At 43.2% G+C, this 19961-nt stretch overlaps 1 protein-coding gene across 1 annotated transcript; it reads right to left on the bottom strand.

Moving 5' to 3' along the window:
- Positions 1-1748: 1748 nt before the first annotated feature.
- Positions 1749-19948, bottom strand: NUP62CL (nucleoporin 62 C-terminal like). The gene is made up of 13 exons (XM_074964389.1): positions 19808-19948; positions 18493-18784; positions 17608-17996; positions 15577-15687; positions 14562-14687; positions 11285-11380; positions 9741-9852; positions 9256-9400; positions 8737-8786; positions 8443-8577; positions 7626-7737; positions 6542-6608; positions 1749-2537 (listed from the first exon to the last, which is right to left on the bottom strand). The coding sequence occupies exons 2-13, from the start codon at positions 18768-18770 to the stop codon at positions 2446-2448; spliced, it is 1713 nt and encodes a 570-aa protein (XP_074820490.1). The 5' UTR covers positions 18771-18784; positions 19808-19948; the 3' UTR covers positions 1749-2445.
- Positions 19949-19961: the final 13 nt, after the last annotated feature.

Raw genomic sequence — 19961 nt, forward strand, 5'->3', positions numbered from 1 at the left:
GTTGGCAGCGGGCTGAGCGGGGCTGGCAGCTGGGACCCAGGCTGGCAGGAGCTGGCGGAACCCCAGACCAGCAGTGGGTGAGCTGCTGCTGGTCTGGCTTTCTGTCCGCCACCCAGCTCAGCCCATGACAGTCTGGGGTTCCGGCCGCCAGCCCCTTGCCAGTCGGGATCCCAGACATCTGCCCCGCTCAACCTGCTGCTCGCCTGGGATACCAGCCGCTGGCCCCGCTCACCTCGCTGCTGGTCTGGGGTTCCAGCCACTCGGCCCCCTGCCAGACGGGGTCTGGGCCTCCAGCCCTGCTCAGCCCTCCTGCCGGCTTGGAGTACAGGCAGCTAGCCCAGCACTCTGCTCCTGGCCTGGGGCCAGCGCTCTGCAGCCCTTATCAAAAATTACACTACAATTAACTTAAAAACTTTAAAACTTAAAAACTTTGTATATTACAGTAATTGTTAAAAAATGTTAATATGTAGGTTTGATGAAACAAACTAGTTGTACTTATGTGCCTGTGCTTAATTCGTGTTTTTGATTATTTATCTTCTTTAAAAAAAAAATCTTGCATATCTCGCATCCCCACAAAGGGCATCTTGCACCCCCAGGGGGTACATGCACCCCAGGTTAAGAACCACTGCACTAAACTGATAAGATCTGCATTTTAATTTAATTTTAAATGAAGCTTCTTAAACATTTTAAAAACCTTGTTTACTTTACATACACTAATTTAGTTATATAATATAGACTTATAGAGGGAGACCTTCTAAAAACGTTAAAATGTATTACTGGCACGCGAAACCTTAAATTAAGAGTGAATAAATGAAGACTCGGCACACCACTTCTGAAAGGTTGCTGACCCCTGATATATGGTGTAGAAGAGCTCATTGAACACTACAAGTGCTAGAAGATAAGGCCCAGATCCACAAATGTATTTAGGTTCCTAACTTCCGCTGAAGTTAAATACCTTTGTGAATCTGGGTTAAGTGTTTCTGAAGTGCCAAATTTTCCTCTGGAGAGAAGTGGGTGAGCTTTTGAGCTACATGAAGACCTGAAGAGCTCTGTATAGCTTGAAAGCTTGTCTCTTTCACCAACATCAGCTGGTCCAATAAAAGATATTACCTCACCCACCTTGTTTCTCTAGCATCAGGGAGCAACACACCTACAACATTTCCTCCGTAACCTGATAAACCATCTTTTAATAAAAAAGAGATCGGTTGAAGTTATGACATCTCAGAAAAGATTTGTGGGGTACAAGCAGGAAGGGAGACTGCAACTTATTGCAGACAGCAGAATGCAGATCAAGTTTTCAGAAGTGGAAACAGGCCCAATTTAAGATGGACTGATTTCAGTCTTGCATTTGTACTTTAGTTTTCTAAAAAAGGTTGATTCTTATTAGTTGGTTAACCATTAAAACAAGATTTGCAATAAAATACAGCCTTTACACTAAATTTGATACTTTTTGCTCAGCAGGATACACTATATTTATACACATTTAAGTAATTGTATATCTTAAATTAAGATTAATATTTACACTGTTAGAAAATGATGAATAGTGTATTTCTTTAGTAGATGAATTTTTCACTTGTGATTTTTGTCAAGCTCTATTTGGATGGGATGTGGAATTCAATTATAAATGCCTCCTCACCCCAGCATTTTAAAATTTTATTTAACCAAATAAAAACCAGACAAGCTTAAATGTGCTGGATGCATATAAAACTTATTTATTAAAACAAAGGAAGTATTATCTGTACTTAATGAATGGAACTAGCTGTTTCTAGTCACCATCCATTCATACTTGTCATAGCTTGGAAGAGAAAACAAGCTTCTGTTTTGTTTTTCAACTCCTAATCATCTTAACATTTAATGCACTAGTCATTGAACTGAACTAGTTGAATAAACTGAAATGAAGAAAATATTTTCTGCATCTGCTGGTTTAGCACTTCAACAAACTGATTCCTGGTGCTTTGTCAGTGAATTCCACCAGTTCAACGATCTGACTTCCTTTAAAACTTCAGCAGCAAACATGTACTGCTTGAATTTTTTAAATTTATTTTAATAGCACATACTAAGTTTAGGTCTTAATATAGGTCATCATAAGTCCAATTTTAAAGCAAAACTGAGCTGGCGAGGTTAGTCATGTGACTTCACTGTAGTTTAAAACACTCTAAAGACAGCAAACAAGAACTGAGTAAAATACATGAAACCTATGTACAAAAACCACAGAACAAGGACACAGAGGCTGCAGAACTAAGAAGCTCTATGCAATCTCTATGGTATGAGTCAATGTGAATTCCAGTAAGGTGGATATTGCAGACAATAGGAGGTTTGGCATGAAAAAGCATTTTATTGAAACAAAAAAACAACACGATATCACAATTTTTACTCTATTTTTCCTAAGTTTTTACATAATGGCTATCAAGTGAATATTACAGCAGTAGATATTTCTTGGATCACTCAATCAAATGTGATCCGAAAACTGCGTTCCTGTTCCTTTCGGCGGCTCTCACAAACCTTCGTCACCTCCTCCACTTTCCTCTGCAGCAGGGCTGTGGGAAGAGGGGGAAAAACATAATACACACATGAGGATCACATGAACATCATAAGAGACAGCCCTAGGCAGTACAGGTCTGGAGGAGAGACGAGTGTCTCAGAAAGAGTAAAGATCAATGATTAAGATAGGTTTGGGAACAGAAGGGCAGAGAAAAACCCAACACAAGACACTGCTGAACTACAAAAGGCTCATTGGATGGCTTTGATGGGAGAAACTCCAGCAACACCCAGAAACAAGTGGACGAGCCCAAGAGGACATTTTAGACATCACACCAATCTTCCTTGCTGATTAATTTATGTTATTTCATTTACATTTTCAACAAAAGTTTTACAAAGTTAGAACCTAAACACTTGCTGAACATGAGTAGTTGGAAAAGGCTCCATATTTTGGAAATATGCAAATCACACACACACACAAGCCGCTCTGCCCTCTTCATGACCTATAATCCATTCTCAATTATTGTCTGTAAAATTTCTGTAATAGTTCTGTATGCTGTAGGCACTGCACTGAAAAAGCCTACTCTTTCTGAAAGCCTGTAAGTGACTCCTCCGGAATCATTTCACCAATCTTTATCATAAAGCTGCACTATGGGTCTGTATTACAGAGACATTCTAGTCCATTTAAGTTTTTGTAATACATCATGTGATATCAGAGAGTCTTCTGGGAGTACATTAAGTGACCTGACTAGCATTTGGGATGTTTTCTTTCTTCTTAAAGGGAAAATTATATATGGGTTTATTATATACACATTTTAATGAACGTAAGATATGCTATGTGTTTTTGTTAATGAAGGCAGGTTGAAATGCATTTTGCACTTGGAATAGAAAGCAGCATGTTTTGTGTTAGTACTTCGAGTCTGCAGGAGTTCATTCCAATCTTAAGTCAGACTCCAGGAAAGCCCTCTCCTGGACAAACAAGCTTCCCTTTGCAGTTAACGTGTATTAGAAGTGTTAAAACACATGCAATAGCCCATATTTTCAAGAACAAATAAATCAGCAAATTTAAATACCCTTTCAAAGCTCCATATTGTGCAGGGCACTCTGTGTACAGTGAGTTTTAGCCCCACCATCAGCTACAAATATATGCATCTCAAAACTTAATAGTCCCATTACAAAGCAGAGCTCTCACCAGTGTCCAGTCAGCTATGGTAACCCTCAAACATTTAATAAGAGAAACAGGAAGAAAGTAAAATTCCGTGGAGTTATTTTGGCAAGAGGAGAGACTTAAGATTTTCTAGACTATACCCGTGTTCCGCCAGCTAAGCTCTTGTCATTTTAAGGTGCTATGGTGGGCCGAGAAGGAGCAGACTCATTGGAAATGGGAAGCAGATTAGCCTAAGGTGTGTTTACGGATCTTACCAATGTGAGAGTTTGGAATCTAGTAGGTGCCTGTTCCATATTTTAAAAAAACCCACACATTTACTAGGCTAATACAGCTCTCTGGATGCAAATGTTAAAGTTACATAAGTCTTATTAAGAAACCCCTCAGACAAAATAACAGATGTAACTATTATCTAGAAGAGCTCCTTTTGCTTTTATGAAGTGGCTCTAAAGGTGTTTTAAGGGAATGGGATTTAGAAACTTGTGAACAATCTCTATGTTTTACATTTTTAAAATCAAGAAAAATATAATCTTAGAAGCTCCACTTCTCCCAGTCCTGCCAATGGGACAAGCCATTCTGGCTGTTGCAGAAGGGGGCACATGATGGGGAAGTGTACATAAGAACAGGGACTCTTATATTTGCTAAACACCCTAAGGGAACAAAGGAAGCACATGAATCATTTAGGGAAAAAAGTACATTTTGTAACATCAACTGCTCCAACCCCTGCTTTAGGGACTAGCCCTATCATACTAAAGTTGACAGGTTCCTCTTTGAAACTTGCATATCCCCTAAAAATAGACATTGGACTATTCAATTCATCTAGTGATCTAATTAACTGGCTGAATAGCCATGATTTACAATTAGGACCCTACCAAATTCAGCCATGAAAAACACGTCACGGACTGTGAAATCTGATCTTGTGTGCTTTTACCGTATACTATACAGATGTCACGGGGGAGACCAGAGTGTCTCAAATTGGGAGTTCTAACCCAAAAGGGAGTTGCAGGGGGGTCACAAGGTTATTTTAGGGGAGAATCGTGGTATTGCCACCCTTATTTCTGCACTGCCTTCAGAGCTAGGCAGCTGGAGAGCGGCAGCTGTTGGCCAGGTGCCCAGCTCTGAAGGCAGCGCCCCGCCAACAGCAGTGTAAAAGTAAGGTTAGCACAATACCATGCCATCCTTACTTCTGCCCTGCTGCTGACAGTGGCTCTGCCTTCAAAGCTGGGATCCCGGCCAGCAGTCACCGCTCTCCAGCTGCCCAGCTCTGAAAGCAGCCACCGGCTGCAGCAGCATAGAAGTAAGAGTAGCAGTACCACAACGCCCACACCATTATAACCTTGCAAACCCTCCTCCCCCTCCCCACCCCCATTTCCCCTCCTTTTTGGGTCAGGACCCCTACAATTACAACACCATGAAATTTCAAATTTAAATAGCTGAAATAATGAAATTTACTATTTTAAAAATTTTATGACCATGAAATTGACCAAAACCGACCATGAATTTGGTAGCGTCCTATTTGTAATACAAGAAAAATTCTCACACTGAGGGAACAAATTGCAACCCCTTTAATAATCATCTTCAAAAGAAACAGGCAACTGCTTTACACAAGGTTAATGTTTCCAGATACTTTCTGCAACTGGACCCACAGATCTGCTGCTATAGGCGACATCCCAGAAGCTGTCAAGTCTCATCATGATGACAAGCACTGGGTACTGAGAAGTTAACACCTTTTAGGAATCTGGAAGCCAAATACAGCTCTGGTATAAGGAGACACAAGTCTATTTAAATCAAGGGAGTTGTGCCTACTTTCAACAGCGATGAATATAAACCATGGGTTTGGGGACATTCACAGCTTTGCAGGAGTTGAGACTGCAGCAGAGCTAGTGTACCTGAGTCCTGGAAAGAGCACCACCACATCACTCAACAGTGTCCCCTTGTGGCTAATTAAGTTCAGTTAAGGAGGGATGCAAACTAGCTGGAATACTCAGGATCCTTTACTGGGAGACAGATGGTTCCTGGTCATGAAAACTATGTGTAATAACTTTAGAAAAAGCAATTAAACCCTGGAAGCATCCCAATATTTTAGTGGGAAAAAGCTAGTCCCTGGAGAGCAATCTTCCTTTCTAATACCAAGCATAACATCTGCTCAGTATTATCTTCTCAAAGTTACTTTGCAACTTCTGCAGTGTCCCTCAGAAAATGCAGTTACTGCACCTGCAGGGAAGGAACGTTTGACCTCAGCTAACAGTGTAAGGAGCAATCTTCCTGTGCTGAAAGTCAGGAAAGAGAGAGGGGCCACAGGATAGGTACTGAGGTAGGAAGGCCAATGGGGGTGACCAGAGCATTTTAAAAATTGGCATTTGTGAACCTCATAAGACATTTTCCATAAAGAAAAGGCTGATAACATCGTAAAAGCCCATGCTCAGGACTATCAATAGGGAAGCCATTTTCTATTGATAGTTTTAGAACACTGATTTTCCTAACATATTTAGCAAATGTCCAGGAACTTCATCCAGGAACTACTGAGTCTATAGGCCTTTAATGGAGCATGAAGAGAGAGGGGAATCCAAATGACGATAGACTAGGTACTTGGGGAAGACGCCTCATGTATCTTTCTTTAGTGATCTATGGTCAAGAAACACACACACACCAGAACTGGACTTAGTACTTTAACTTCATAACAAGTGATTGTTTTGCACAGTCCACTACCAGCACCAATCACTATCTAGCTGATCTCTCAACATTCAGTCCCTCCACTAAGCACTGAATAGAGAGGCCAGTAAGAGATTAGACTTCCCCTTCAAGATATCCAATCTTCCTTCCTAAGTGCAGTTCAGACCTGACATTTTGGCCAGTCTGTTTTTTTTACTTAAAAAAAGGCTTCATTAAGGTTCTTACCAGAGTTCTGGTCAATCCACTGCAGTGAATCCATGTGTGCATTCAAAATTTTACAGATCTGCTGGAGCTGGAGAGAAATAGATGCAAGATTTTAGGTGTGAGTTATTGTGTTGTAACACGTGGAAATGAACAACAGTAAGAGAAATACCAGTTAGACACCAGTCTATCCTGGTCCCCAGGGCTTGCTGTAGCAGTCAGGGCTAACTAAGTACTCCATACATTTAGCAAGTCTATCAGTCACTTCACCCAGGTGAAGCTGGTACAGAAGTAGCACATAGTACAGCTGTATGGGGGACCCCTGGTTTGGAAAATATCCTTGTGGCCTGGGCTTTCTTAAGCTAACAGAGGTCAGATACATCATACCCGTAAAAGGTTTACTCTCAGGGTGGTGTAGAACAGGCTGGGAAGTTCTCCACTGACAAGCCTACAGGCAAAAACCATGATGGAGATTAAAATCAAGTTGATTTGTAGGAGAAAGATGAGAATGCAGGTCTGAATTAGAAGATGAAAAGTACAACAGATGGAAATAATGTCAGATGTACATGGGACGGAGGAGAATTTTGATCCATCACAAGGAATATGCAAGCAGCATAATAGTAAGCAGGATTGCAGCCACACTCTCTGTGTAAAACAAAGAGTATTTGGTCCTAAACCCAAGCAAGAGATGGCCTGTTGTCCCTAGCGCAGCTGAGTGGTGCATACAGGACTATCCAAAGTTCACACCCAAAATCTGATAGGTCTGCAAAAGTCTAAAATATGGTGGAAAATATCTTCCAGACTTCAAAAATATATTTATATAAAAGATAAATACAACAGGTGAGTGATTGTGTGGGGAGGTTTTGCAATCTCTCTGCTGGCAGCATTTATAATGTTCACGTGACCCTAGAGGAAGCATAAGGAAGCCACATTGGCTTGTGCTGGAACAGGAGTTTGGCCAACAGAAAAAAAACCAGGGAGTAAAAGCTGTAAAATCCTCTTCAAATCCTGAAAATACAAACGACGAAGACTATTGAGAGCTACACAAGTTAAAATGGCCTATAAGAGATTTTTACCACGTTCACAAGAGTACTGGGCTCATACTCACTGGGTCACTGGTATCGGCAGGGCCCCCAGATGTGTTTAGGTGCTCGATGATGTCTTTGAGATCCTGTGCCATACGCTTCAACTGGGCATCTATGTTTTCAGCCAATTTATAGCTGCAAAGAACATAGGAGGAGATGTGGTCAGAGCGTTTCAAATCAAACAAACAGATATACCAGGTACACTGGGAGGAATGTTTTGCCACACGAACTAGGCAACACCAACATTCTTTCATAGGAGAGAGACATGTGAGCACACTGGGAGCAGAGATGTCTTCAGTGCTCTTTGACATTTAAGATTCAAGAGAATATTCTCCTCACACCCTGCCAGAGGAATAAAACAAACCAACTGGTCCAGATCCTGCAAGACATCTCTTGGGCAAGTCAGACACCCTCTCTGGTCGCCTTACTAGAATTCACCAGTCCTTGCCCTAAAATGCTTGCATGACTTGAATAATCATACACAGTGCTTCCCTGGCTCTAATCAGCACCCATGGAACTTCACTTTCAGTAGTATTAGAGAGATCATTAATGGACTGCCCTCAAATAGCTAGTTAAGTCCACATCCCTCAAAAGAACTCCGTTGATGCTACCTAATAAAATATATTGACAGCTCTACTTCCCCATTCCTCTATCCCCACTTCCAATATGGGAAATGCAAGGCACTGGGAAGACTACGTTCCAGAAAAAGCTGTTACTAGTTTCCTCATCCTATAGCAACCCCGTAGAATGCCCTGTAGTCCAAGTTTAATTCTCCCTGTTTGCAAATGTTACTACATTAGTTCTGCCCTATCATGTGCTTAACCAGAGTCACTTCCTTACGTTCGCTCCCGCTCCTCATCTGCGTGCTGCAAGTAGATAGTCCCACTCTGTTCCTTTACAGACTCCTCCAGAGGAATCAGCAAATCTTCCAGCTCCTTCTGTTGTGACAGGATGAAATCAAGTTCCTGATCCAACCTGCAAAAAGGCAAATGAACAAGTGTGCTACTGAAAGCAACTTAGGGGAGAGTTATATATGGTGTATAATCTCTTCATCATCAGAAGGCTGCAAGGAGATGGAAAGAACACTATCCCAGCAAAATAAAACAACTCACTAAAGCACTCAGTCTCTCTTACCTCTTCTGATCCAGCTTCACTTTCTCCACTTCTCTGTGTAACGAAGTAATCTAAAACCAGACAGGAACACACAGCATTTAACAGACTGTAGTAATAGAATTCAGAAATCATCTGTCAGGATGTAGGGGTAGATGGAAAGGGGTGGGATTGAGAAAAACACCATGAAAATTGTGTACTAGAAAGAGGAAATAGTGGTATAAATATTTATAAAGAACATTTTAGATTTAGCACTGGAGTTACGGCCACAAAAGCCAACTCCTAGAAACAGGCTGGTCTAAGATTTCTCATCTTATCTGGGCAACTCTTAATCATGCTGGGCCAGATTTGTAAAGCTGTCTAAGCAGCAGATAGGTGCCTAGTGGGATTTCCTCCTCCCCCCAAAAAACCCACCAATGGGAGTTTGGTGTCTAGGTGCTTTTGAAAATCCCACTGGTTGGCTATTTGCATCTTTCGGCACCCAAATACCTTTAAAAATCTAGCCCTATGTGAAAAGCAGGTTGATAAGGCATGCCATCTCACCTTCTCTCCATTCTCAATCAGTGTCCGATCCCAGGCATTGACCTGGGTAGCCTGATGAAGAAAATGTTTCTCCTGGTCCTCCAGTTCTAGGCTCCACTTATTAATCAGACTCTCCAGCTGAGCATAAGTCATCACTGGGGGAGCACTGGGGTTCGGGAAGTTGAGAAAGCATTAAGCATTAGAATGAATACAAGCTCAAAAATGACAAGATATAAAGCTGACAGCACAGTTCGCGTAAACCACAATACCACTGAATTATAAATAGACCCCAACAGAACATCCTTGCCAGGATATAGTATATCTAGAATACTCACTGTACTGCTGCATTCCAATCCCACCACAGACTCTTTGTCTGGAGTAGCCTATTCTGATTCCTCCACCCAAAATCCAACAAACTGACTACATCATGAATTTGAATACTCACTCAGTACTCAGCCACTGAACTAGGACACTTGACAGTAACTCAATTGGCTGAAAGGACTCACCTGGTTGTTGTGGCGGTTATCGTAGCAGTAGAAGTCACAGCACCAATGGTACCAGTGGTGGTCAGTGGTTTAAGATTCAAGGCAAAGCCTGTGCTAGGGGCAGAAGAAGTGCCTGCAAGGGAAGATTTAGTGTCACACCACACATAAAAGGAGAGGAATGAATATAGAGGAGGAGAGGTCGGAGGAGAGGTCAGCTGTGATTTAGCAGATTGGACGCAAGATTGAAAATTAGGAGACATGAGTTCTATTCACAAATGACCTTGACTGCGTGATCTAGATTAGCCACTTCACTTGAGTTTCTCCATTTGTAACATGTAGATAACGCTTTGTAAGGTGTTAGGAGGACTTTAGAAAGCTCTATCCTGTATAAGCAGCAAGTGGTGTCTTATTTCTCTTAGTTTTCAAATTATAATCAATCTTTTCTCTATATCTATATAAATAAATCAATATTGCTACAATGGACAGGGATGGACTGAAGATCCCCAAGTTCCCTTCCAACCCAAGTGGCTCTATTAAAATGAGGGACTGAAAGCACGTATTTAACCAGGTAATATTGAGAAAGATACAATGCAAACTTTGCACACATCTCTCTCAACCCAGTTCTGCAGGACCCCAACTACTATGATACTGGATCTACACATAGCTCTGCCAAAGCATGCAATTTGTGAGCTGCATCACCACTCTTCTTTTGGAACTGGACTTCTTATAAGCAGAGCTGGTGAACAAAAAAATGTTTTTATGATGCTGATGAACATCTGTTAATAAAACTTGACAGTTACACTGCACCTTCTATTCCAGGACGTCAAAGCTCTTTATGAACCTTAAGGAAACAAGCCTCAATGCTTGTTCGGCAATACTACTATTTTACAAAAAGGAAAGCTAAGACAGACAGGCAAGGATCACAGAGCAACTGACTGTCAGAGTCAGGAACAGGATGCTGGGTCCTGGATCTTGGTATTGTGCTATTATTAAGTCTAGACAAGGACTTCTCAACCAGTTGGGTGCAACTCAGAAGTGCGAACAACCCACTGGTTGATGGAAGTGGGGAAAAGGCTTCAAAATTCTGCATTCTCAAGGATCCAGGGCAGGGAAGAAGCTAGATGCTCCCTTTCTATTCTATTTCCACCCCATCCCAGTCACCCCAACTAATCCTACTGCAGCTCCCTAATCCTTCCTATTTCTCCCTCCCCTCTATCCCTACACAATGTTCAGCTAGATCCACAGCCTCTTGAAGCAATGCTATGCCTGCTGTGTAGGAAGGCTGGTGGCTGGAGAGGGAGATGCTACCCCAGTAACAGCAGCCCCTCACCAACCCTGTAAACCAAACTGCCAAATTCCAACAGCCCCCAGCCAAGACCACCTGTGGTTTCTTGCTGTGAACACAAGTCCACAATGACCACAAAGAATTGTGGGACCAGATGTATCATAACACAAAACAGTGGATGGTTTTCAGATCCTGGGTAGAAAGAGAATGAGAACCATGGGACTATACAATAGTGTTATCAGCATGCCCATTCTCATTCTTTTCAGAATCTAGTCCTTACTGGTGGTAGTGATGGTTGCAGCAGTCGTTGTTCCAGGGACCTTTAATCCGAATCCAAGAGTACCCAGACTGGTTGCTGCAGTTGAGGTGCCACCAACTGTAAACAGAAGAGAATGAAACAGCTTCCTCTGTGTCCCACTGCACAAGGATCCCCTTTCGAAATTACTGTGCCCTGGTCCCTATTTTATCTGTACTAGCAATGAACTATGTAGGCTGAGGGAACATCCAGGCATCTAGGTGAAGAATGGCAGATTGAAACCATGAATACATGCAGAAGGCCTCACAGCTGTTTTAAGAGTTCTTCTCAATTCAGCTGCAAAGCTACTAACTATTATATTTGGATAATTTGAAACATGCAACATTCAACAAGTACAAACTGCTAGAACAGGCAATAGGACCCAAACACCAGGCTCAAGATAGGTTGGGAACACAATCCTGGAAGGATAAGTTCTCAGAGGCTAAATGAGAGTAAGGATTGAGAGTAACTCATTATGGAAACAATCCACTGTATCAAATACAGCAACCTGGATATGGCGAAACTCAGAAGACTCTCTTGCCAAATTTACTAAGCCCCACAGAGAGACACTTTGGAAAAGGGCTGCTAAATCGTAAGCAGAATGAAGGCAGTAAGCCAAATTCATTTCTGGTAGAACTCCACTAACTTCAATGGAGTTACACCAGGGACAAGTTTGGTCCCCAGGAGGTGCATGATTGACTCCATACTCACTGAGTTTTTACAACATGTAATGTAATTTGGTTGGAGTGATCTGGCTAGGCTGTGTTCATAGGAACACAGCCTAAAGATCTCAAAATACTGCCTGGTTTCTTCTAATGCAAGTGAGCGGCTATTTCTTACTTCAGGTGGCCCAGTTTTGCATGCTCTCTCTGGTAAATTACATGGTTTCTCTCATAGACAGAAAATGAAGGTCATCCTGAAGTTACATAGCATATGTATTTACTGATGGACCCAACCTTCTGCTTTCATGTCCTAACACCTGAAACAGCTGAATAATATAAAAAACAACAAAATTACTCTGGTCCACAGAGTAAAGAAAGTGTCATCTATGGAAAAAAAGAAAAAGGGAGGGAAAAAAACCTCCACAAACAGTGCAGCCAAAATACAGGCCTTTATCTAAAAAAGGAGAGGACACCCGATTGTCGTTATCAAGCCAAAAGCCCTCCTCAAGCCTCTTTGAAGGGTAGGGGCAAAGAAAGTGAGCATTCTGGAGAGCTTGAGCCACAGCTGATTAGACCAAGAACAAACTTATCCTGAAGCTTCAGTATCTTAGAACTACATGTAATACTGTTGCAAAAAAAATCAAACATCATTCTGGGATGTATTATCAGGAGTGTTGTAAGCAAGACACCAGTAGTAATTCTTCTACTCTACTCAACACTAGTAAGGCCTCAGCTGGAGTACTGTGTCCAGTTCTCGGCATCACACTTCAGGAAAGGTGTGGATAAATTGGAGAAAGTGAAGAGGAGAACAACAAAAATGATTAAAGGTCTTGAAAATATGAACTAGGAGGAAAGATTGAAAAAAAAAATGGGTTTGTTCAGTCTTGAAAAGAGCAGAGGGGACAGGATAACAGTATTCAAGTGCATAAAAGACTGTTATAAAGAGGAGGGTGATAAATTTTGCTCCTTAATCACTGGAGGACAGGACAAGAAGTTCTGGGCTTAAATTGCAACACGGGAGATTTGGGTTAGATATTATGGAAAACTTCCTAATTTTAAAGGTATTTAAGCACTGAAACAAAATTACCTAGGGAAGCTGTGGAATCTCTGTTATTAGAGGTTTTTAAGAACAGGTTAGACAAACACCTGTTCGGGATGGTCTAATACTTAGTCCTGCCACAGTGCAGGGGACTAGACTAGATGACCTACTGAGGTCCCTTCCAGTCCTACATTTCTGTGACTCTATGTTTTACATCGAGTACTTAGAGAAAATCTGATAAATTATTCTATTATTCATACAGCAAATACATAAGCTACTAAAAGTTACAGGTGAGCAATCAAAATAGATATTCTCCAGTAGCCAAAAGGACTGTAGTGCAATAAACCCACATTTTCACTTCTCCAAAGGACTTTTAAAACCTCTCTCTGGCTAGGTACAAAGTGGTGTTTTTCTACACAAATAGCTATATTAGCAGCAGAAATCACCCCTTGTGGTAAAATTCCTTAGTCACCTTTGTTTCCCCGTTGTTGACTATGACTGTTAACACATTTATAGGCTTGGAAAGTGAGAGAGCAGTTGGACACAGGGTGAGATTAACTACCCTGAAGTGGGCAGAAGAGGGTTAATATTTCCTGGTATGAAGTGACTGACAATAGCTGGCACATCTCCTACCACAAAGGAATTACTGAAATATGCAGCATATTAAAACCACCGAATATTCACATACACCCTTCCGCAAACCAGCACCTCACTTGAAAATAGAATGTGAAGACCTGACCTGAGCATCATAAACACTATCTCAAAGATAACAACACAGGGAGGGAAAGCTACATTACAAAATTAAGTTGACTTAAGTTACATTGCTGTACAGTCACTGTAGTAATTAAATTACATTTTTCAGGTCCACACTCCCCTCCTGCTGTCAGCAGTGCACGTCCTCACCAGGCGCGCTTCCACCAATTTAAACTTACAGTGTGGGGCACTGGCAGCTCTGGGCTGTCAGCTGCCAGGAATTGACAGCCAGAACAGTTAATTCAGTGTTTATACTGACACTGCATCAACCTAACTATATCAACCTAAGCGCTACAGTTCTCAGGGAGGTGGAGTTATTAAGTCAGCCTAGTGAGCGACTTAGATCAGCAGGAGCAACATTGTAATGTAGACACTCACAGAGTTAGATCAATGTAAGTGGCCGTACGTCAACCTAACTCTGTAGCATAGATCAGGCCTGAGTTTAACATGCGTAATCATAGTCACTGGCATGTTCAGCTGTGATGACAATATCAGGACAGCAGACACAAAAAAAAATCAGTTAGTTAAAATTGCCACTCTTCTCACATGCATTATGTTCTGGACAAAAGTTTCTATGCAATGAACAGGATACATCACTGACAAGATTTTTGTCCTGAAGCAAACAAAGACAAGCTGACACTATCAAAGACCAAAATAACTGTAGTTGTGCCTTATCACGATTCCTCCGTTTTAGTGAAAAAGCACCATCACCACAAACAGAGCCTGCCAACCTACTCCTTGACCATCTACTTGCCAATACGAGGACAGACTGTGAGGAAAACTGTCCGATACATGTTCTGTGACTTACGTGAGAGGCCTGTGGCGGCAGAGGAGTTTGGCGCTGAAGAACTTGCTATGGATGCAAACAAAGTAGGCCCAGATGAACCAAGAAGGGAAGCTGTGGTGGTAGGAGCTGTGGATGTTGCAGTCAAGCCTAGAACAGAAAAAGTCAAAACCCATATAAACATGTCCCTCTCTGAAGCTTCAACACATACTCAGAATGAACAAAGCAGAGAATGGGACCTTTTGACACACCTTTTCTCCATTCATCTACACCAGCGGTTCTCAAACTGCGGGTCATGACCCCAAAGTGGGTTGTGATGCCGTTTTAATGGGGTTGCCAGGGCTGGAGTTAGACTTGCTGGGGCCCAGGGCTGAAGCCCAAGCCCTACCACCTGGAGCTGAAGCCTGAGGGCTTCAGCCCTGGGTGGCAGGGCTCAGGTTACAGGCCCCCTGGCCTGGGACTAAAACCCTTGGGCTTTGGCCCCCCCCAGCCCGGGGCGCAGGCTTCAGTCCCCCCTACCCCGCCTAGGTTCATGTAGTAATTTTTGTTGTCAGAAAGGGGTCATAGTAAAATGAAGTTTGAGAATCCTTGATCTACACTAATCTTCTTTCTATTGATGCAAGAGTCTTCTCCTCTGCAGCTTCTGTTTTCTAAAACAGTTTTCCTGTATTATGCCTCATCAGTACTACATATCTTTTCAAGTTTAATTTTAAAGTATCTCTTCCCCCGCCCCCATTACCTTTAAACTTCTCTTTCTGTTTAATTTTACCCCATAAAGAATTGTGAAATACAGTTTTCACGAGCAAAACTCTGTACAAAGTAAAATTGAGCTGTACAGTAAAATAAGGTGCTTAGAGAACTTACAGAAGGGTGCTTATCAAGGAGCAAATTCACTGTAAGACAAAGTATAATGTGTCCACTCCACTCCTATTTTGATCTGTTCTCCACACCCCAATAAACAGAACTACTTCAAGCAGGGTAGTCAGACCCCCTTCACCCTGACTCATCTTTCAGTCACCATGCCCCAGTCACCACCTACCTCCAAGTTTGGCTCCAAATGATAAACTAGGTCCCTGGATGGTAGTAGCTGTCAATGTTCCTGTGGGTGCAGAGGTGGCTGCTGTCGAGGCCAGTATTCCAAAATTTAAACCTGGATTAAGAAATACAAAAAGAATGAAACAAGAGCAAACAGTTCTCAAGCAGAGACTCTAAAATACCCGCAATTGCGGAGAGAGACTGAAAAAAACCCCACAATATCCTATAAGTAGAGCTAAGAGTATCTATTATCAGGTTAATATTGATCTCTCTCTGACAGACCTAGATCCAGCACTGTCAAAGGGATTCACTAGATCTAATACATTCTGTCCATAACAACTTTTAGGACTTGCTCTAACGCAGACTAACTGCAGCTGACCATCACCCACCCAGGCTATAGACTTTACCCCACTTTTTAATAGCTAAAAGACCATCACTGTAACTTCGTGCTGATGTGTCAAATTTGACTTTTTGCTGCTTCTACTTTGTCCCTGTCTGAGGTACTGGAACTATTCTTGGGCCTAGGCTACACTGTGTGTGTGTGTGGGGGGGGGGGGGGCTGTCGAACTAAGATACGCAACTTCCGCTACGCTATTCGCGTAGCTGAAGTCAAAGTATCTTAGTTTGAGTTACCTGGCCGTCCTCACGGCGGCAGGTCGACCGCGGCGGCTCCCCCATTGACTCTGCTTACTCCTCCTGCCGAGGTGGAGTACAGGCGTCGATTCGGGGATTGATTTATCGCGTCTAGACGAGACACGATAAATCGATCCCTGATAGACTGATCACTACCCGCCGAGCGGGTGGGTAGTGAAGACGTACCCTTAATGGCCTGGGAAGTACAGTAGTGGCTTCAAACCCCGGCACACAGTCCACTGAGCAACTGACTATAAATGCCCACATATAGATCTTCTTTCTAAAGAGAACTGATTTTACAAATGCAACCACTTTTCAACTTGCTGCCGACACTCAGGATGTGGCAGAATTTTTTCAGTCCTTTGAGGTTGAAAACCAGCACATACAGAAAACACAGTTCTAATAAGAGATATTCATCTATAACAGTCACAGTACTATGGTACCAAACCCTTTCCACAAAGGTTTTTGGAACTATGATTGCAAAGACATTCCAAGCCGTGCAAAATAAAGATCAGATGATCCCACTGTCATCTCTGCAGTTGTTTCTTTCTAAACTCTTATTTCATCCCATCATCTGAGTGCGTCTAGATACTCAGACACAAGACATGAGTAAGTCAGTAGCCCAAGATTTAATGAGATAAGCCTGCAGACCACTCATCACAGCATTATGGCCTTAGATTGGAGTGCTATGAAAGATAAATTTCCTCTGCGAAATGGCCTACAAAAGAGTCCAGCTTGGTTAACAGGCAACTATCTAACTAGGCCACAAACTGATTTGTTGACTCAGTGCATGCTCACACTCTGTCACTTCCCATTACAGCATCTGCAGCAGCAAACAAAAACACTCCTGCTAAATTTCAGAGTAGCAGCCATGTTAGTCTGTATTCGCAAAAAGAAAAGGAGTACTTGTGGCACCTTAGAGACTAACAAATTTATTTAAGCATAGGCTTTCGTGAGCTACAGCTCACTTCATTTCACTCCTGCTAAGGTTCTACTGTGTATATTTTCTAAATTTCATATTATCTGTCGGGGATCAAGAAAGAAAAGCTGACTATCAACATTTAGGGTACAAAGTATACTCTGTATTTCCGTGACATTATTGAGACCATCCATAAAGATGCCATCTTAAAGACTACATGAAAAAATGTTACAGGTAACTGGTGACTTCGGGCAAGTATATATTGGAAAATGCTGACCTACAGCACCAATTCTATTTCACACCAGACAGAAACAGCAGACTTCAGTGTCCATTTATCAAACAAATCATCAATGCATTATTAGAACTTTTAATAGGTAAATACCATTTCATTTACATAGTTTCAGAAGTCAGCTGACTGAAGGAGCTTTAATACGAATATGGTACTGTTAACACTTGGGCTTCCAATTCAAGATTGATACTCACCTGTGGACTGTCCCCCAAGACTGAAGGCAGTGGCTGGTTGTGCAGTAGTTGCTGCAATGGTGGCAGAAGCTGGGGCTGCTCCAAAGGTTAACCCTGTAGGTGCTACTTGCTGAGTTGTATTTCCCACAGAGCTGATATTAAAGTTCGGGGTTCCAGTCTGAGCTGTTCCGCTGCTGGCGAAGTTGAACCCTCCAGTTGTCCCAGCCTGAGCAGTGGTGGTGGTAGCAGGGCCAAAAACAAAGCCAGAAGGAGCTGCTACCTGACTTGAAGGCACACTGCTTGGTATAGAGCTGGTAAGGGTGGTACTGTTAGCAAGTCCAAAACCCCCAGTGATTCCTGTAGTCTGAGTGGTGCCACTGCTGCCCAAGTTTAACTTTGGTACATTTCCCCTAGACAGAAAAAGAATAGCAAGGTGAACTGCCCTGTTTATAATATAGTCCAGCAAGCTGCTGAAGGGCAGGTTTTTATAGATTATCTTTAACATTTTAGATAAGCAGAGTTTCAGGAAGGTCAGCCCTTTACCAGATTCCTTTGTAGAACATCAGATTTAATCTCAAAGAGATAGCTCAGTTCTAACACGCTATACTACAACCCGTCACATCTTAACTCCACTTACCTTGAGGCTTCCTTAATTACCTCCTCTCAGTAAAGTCTACCTTTTCCACACCACTTGGTATGCCTGGGACAACCGCTCTCCTTCTATATGTCAAACATCTTCCTTCTTCTGAATCCCCCACAAGACTTAATCTATCAGCTAGCTTTCCACTTAGATTCTCTCCACTCCCACACACAATGTATTTTTTAAAAATTTACAGAAAAAGACAACTCAATTATGGCAACTCATGAGAACAACACGAACAGATGCTTCCTCTAGTTAGTTCTTACCCTAACGAAAATACGTTTCCTGCTGGGGCTGCAGTTGATGTGGCCGGTGATCCGAAAGTGAATCCAGAAGCCTGTGCAGATGTAGCAGGGGTGGCCAGGGAGAACAGACCTGTAGACTGGGTGCTTGCTGGGGTCTGAGTTGGTGTCCCAAAACTGAATCCTGCTCCACTGCCAGTTGTGAACGAATATCCTGTTGGTGCTGTGGTGGCTGCTGTCTTTGGAGTGCCAAAGTTGAACCCTCCCCCAGCAGAACCAGATCCAAAGTTAAACTGACTCATTATGATTTCTGACTCTGAGAAGAAAAAGAAAAAATAAATTAAAAAACCACCCAACTGCCCATCGCACTTTGTGCCACCCTAATTTGACTGACTGACTAAGGAATTCGGCTTTTCTGTGCATCTACGCACTGTGAGTAGGTAATGAAATACAATTAGTGTGATTCACTTGCAAAGTGCTACTGAGCTCTACCTTGCAGAGTAAAAAATATTTCAATGCTTTCATTTTCCCCATGAACATTTCTACCAGCGAAACATTAATTCACGACAGTCACCAAAGGCGACATAACACATATGTTAACTATAAGAATTTGCCAGTCACGAGTGCTACAAGGATGAGCACTAATGAAATTGGCCTTAACTTCTATGAAATCTACAAAGAAAGACAGAGGCTGCCATCATAACCTGGGGCACACTGAAGGCACATGGCAGCATCCCTTGGGAAATGCGCTACAGCAAGGTACAGATATCCCTAACTGAGCTGCAAGGCTGTGCCACGAGATGCCAACAGCAGCTGACTAGGGGAAAGATCACGGCAGGTGGCGCCTGCCTGGGGGTGGATCTTAAACTTCAGCAGGCACCACGGAGAGCACCCACCCCCCACACACAATAAACACCCCTTCACCCCGAGAAGCCCCGTGCTGGGCCCGTAGCACCCGGGGACCGGGCAGAGGAAAGTGTTCTAGATCCCAAGGCCAGCACCTTGCTGGGCTCATCTAGTTTCAGCTGCTGCATCGCATATACCATAGACGCCCGCCCAGTTAAATATCACTGAGCGGGGGGGATCGGGACGCGCTGCCCGGGGCGGGGCAGGTTTCACCCGCGTGCCGCTGGGAGGGCGGCAGGACACGGGGTCCGAGAGGCACGTCAGGTCATCGCCCCGCCCGAGCCCGGGCAGCGGCGCAAGGCCCGAGGCGCCCCTCACGGACCGCCGAGCCCGTGCACCTGCGCGGGCCGCCATCGCTGCCCCCACCCCTCAGGACAAAGCGGCGCGGCGGGCGGGGCCGCGCAGGGCCCGGGGGGAACAGGCGCCTCCTCACCTGGTCACTCAAGGCCCGGCCCAGCCCCGCGCCACCGGTCTTTGCCTTACAGATCGCGCGCGCCGGCCCTGACGGCGAGTAACGACGGACAACGTGCGTGCGTGCGACGCGTACGAAACGCGAAGGATGGTGCGCCCACCTTCCGCCAATCACT

The sequence above is a fragment of the Natator depressus genome, chromosome 9 (genome assembly GCF_965152275.1).
Source record: "Natator depressus isolate rNatDep1 chromosome 9, rNatDep2.hap1, whole genome shotgun sequence".
Classification (NCBI taxonomy): Eukaryota; Metazoa; Chordata; order Testudines; family Cheloniidae; genus Natator; species Natator depressus.

Coding starts and splice junctions, on each gene's coding strand:
- NUP62CL (XM_074964389.1), bottom strand. CDS start 18,770: ATGAGTCAGTTTAACTTTGGATCTGGTTCTGCTGGGGGAGGGTTCAAC. Junction 11,381..14,561: donor TGCCGCCACAGGCCTCTCAC/GTAAGTCACAGA, acceptor TTCTGTTTACAG/TTGGTGGCACCTCAACTGCA. Junction 9,401..9,740: donor ATAACCGCCACAACAACCAG/GTGAGTCCTTTC, acceptor CCCGAACCCCAG/TGCTCCCCCAGTGATGACTT.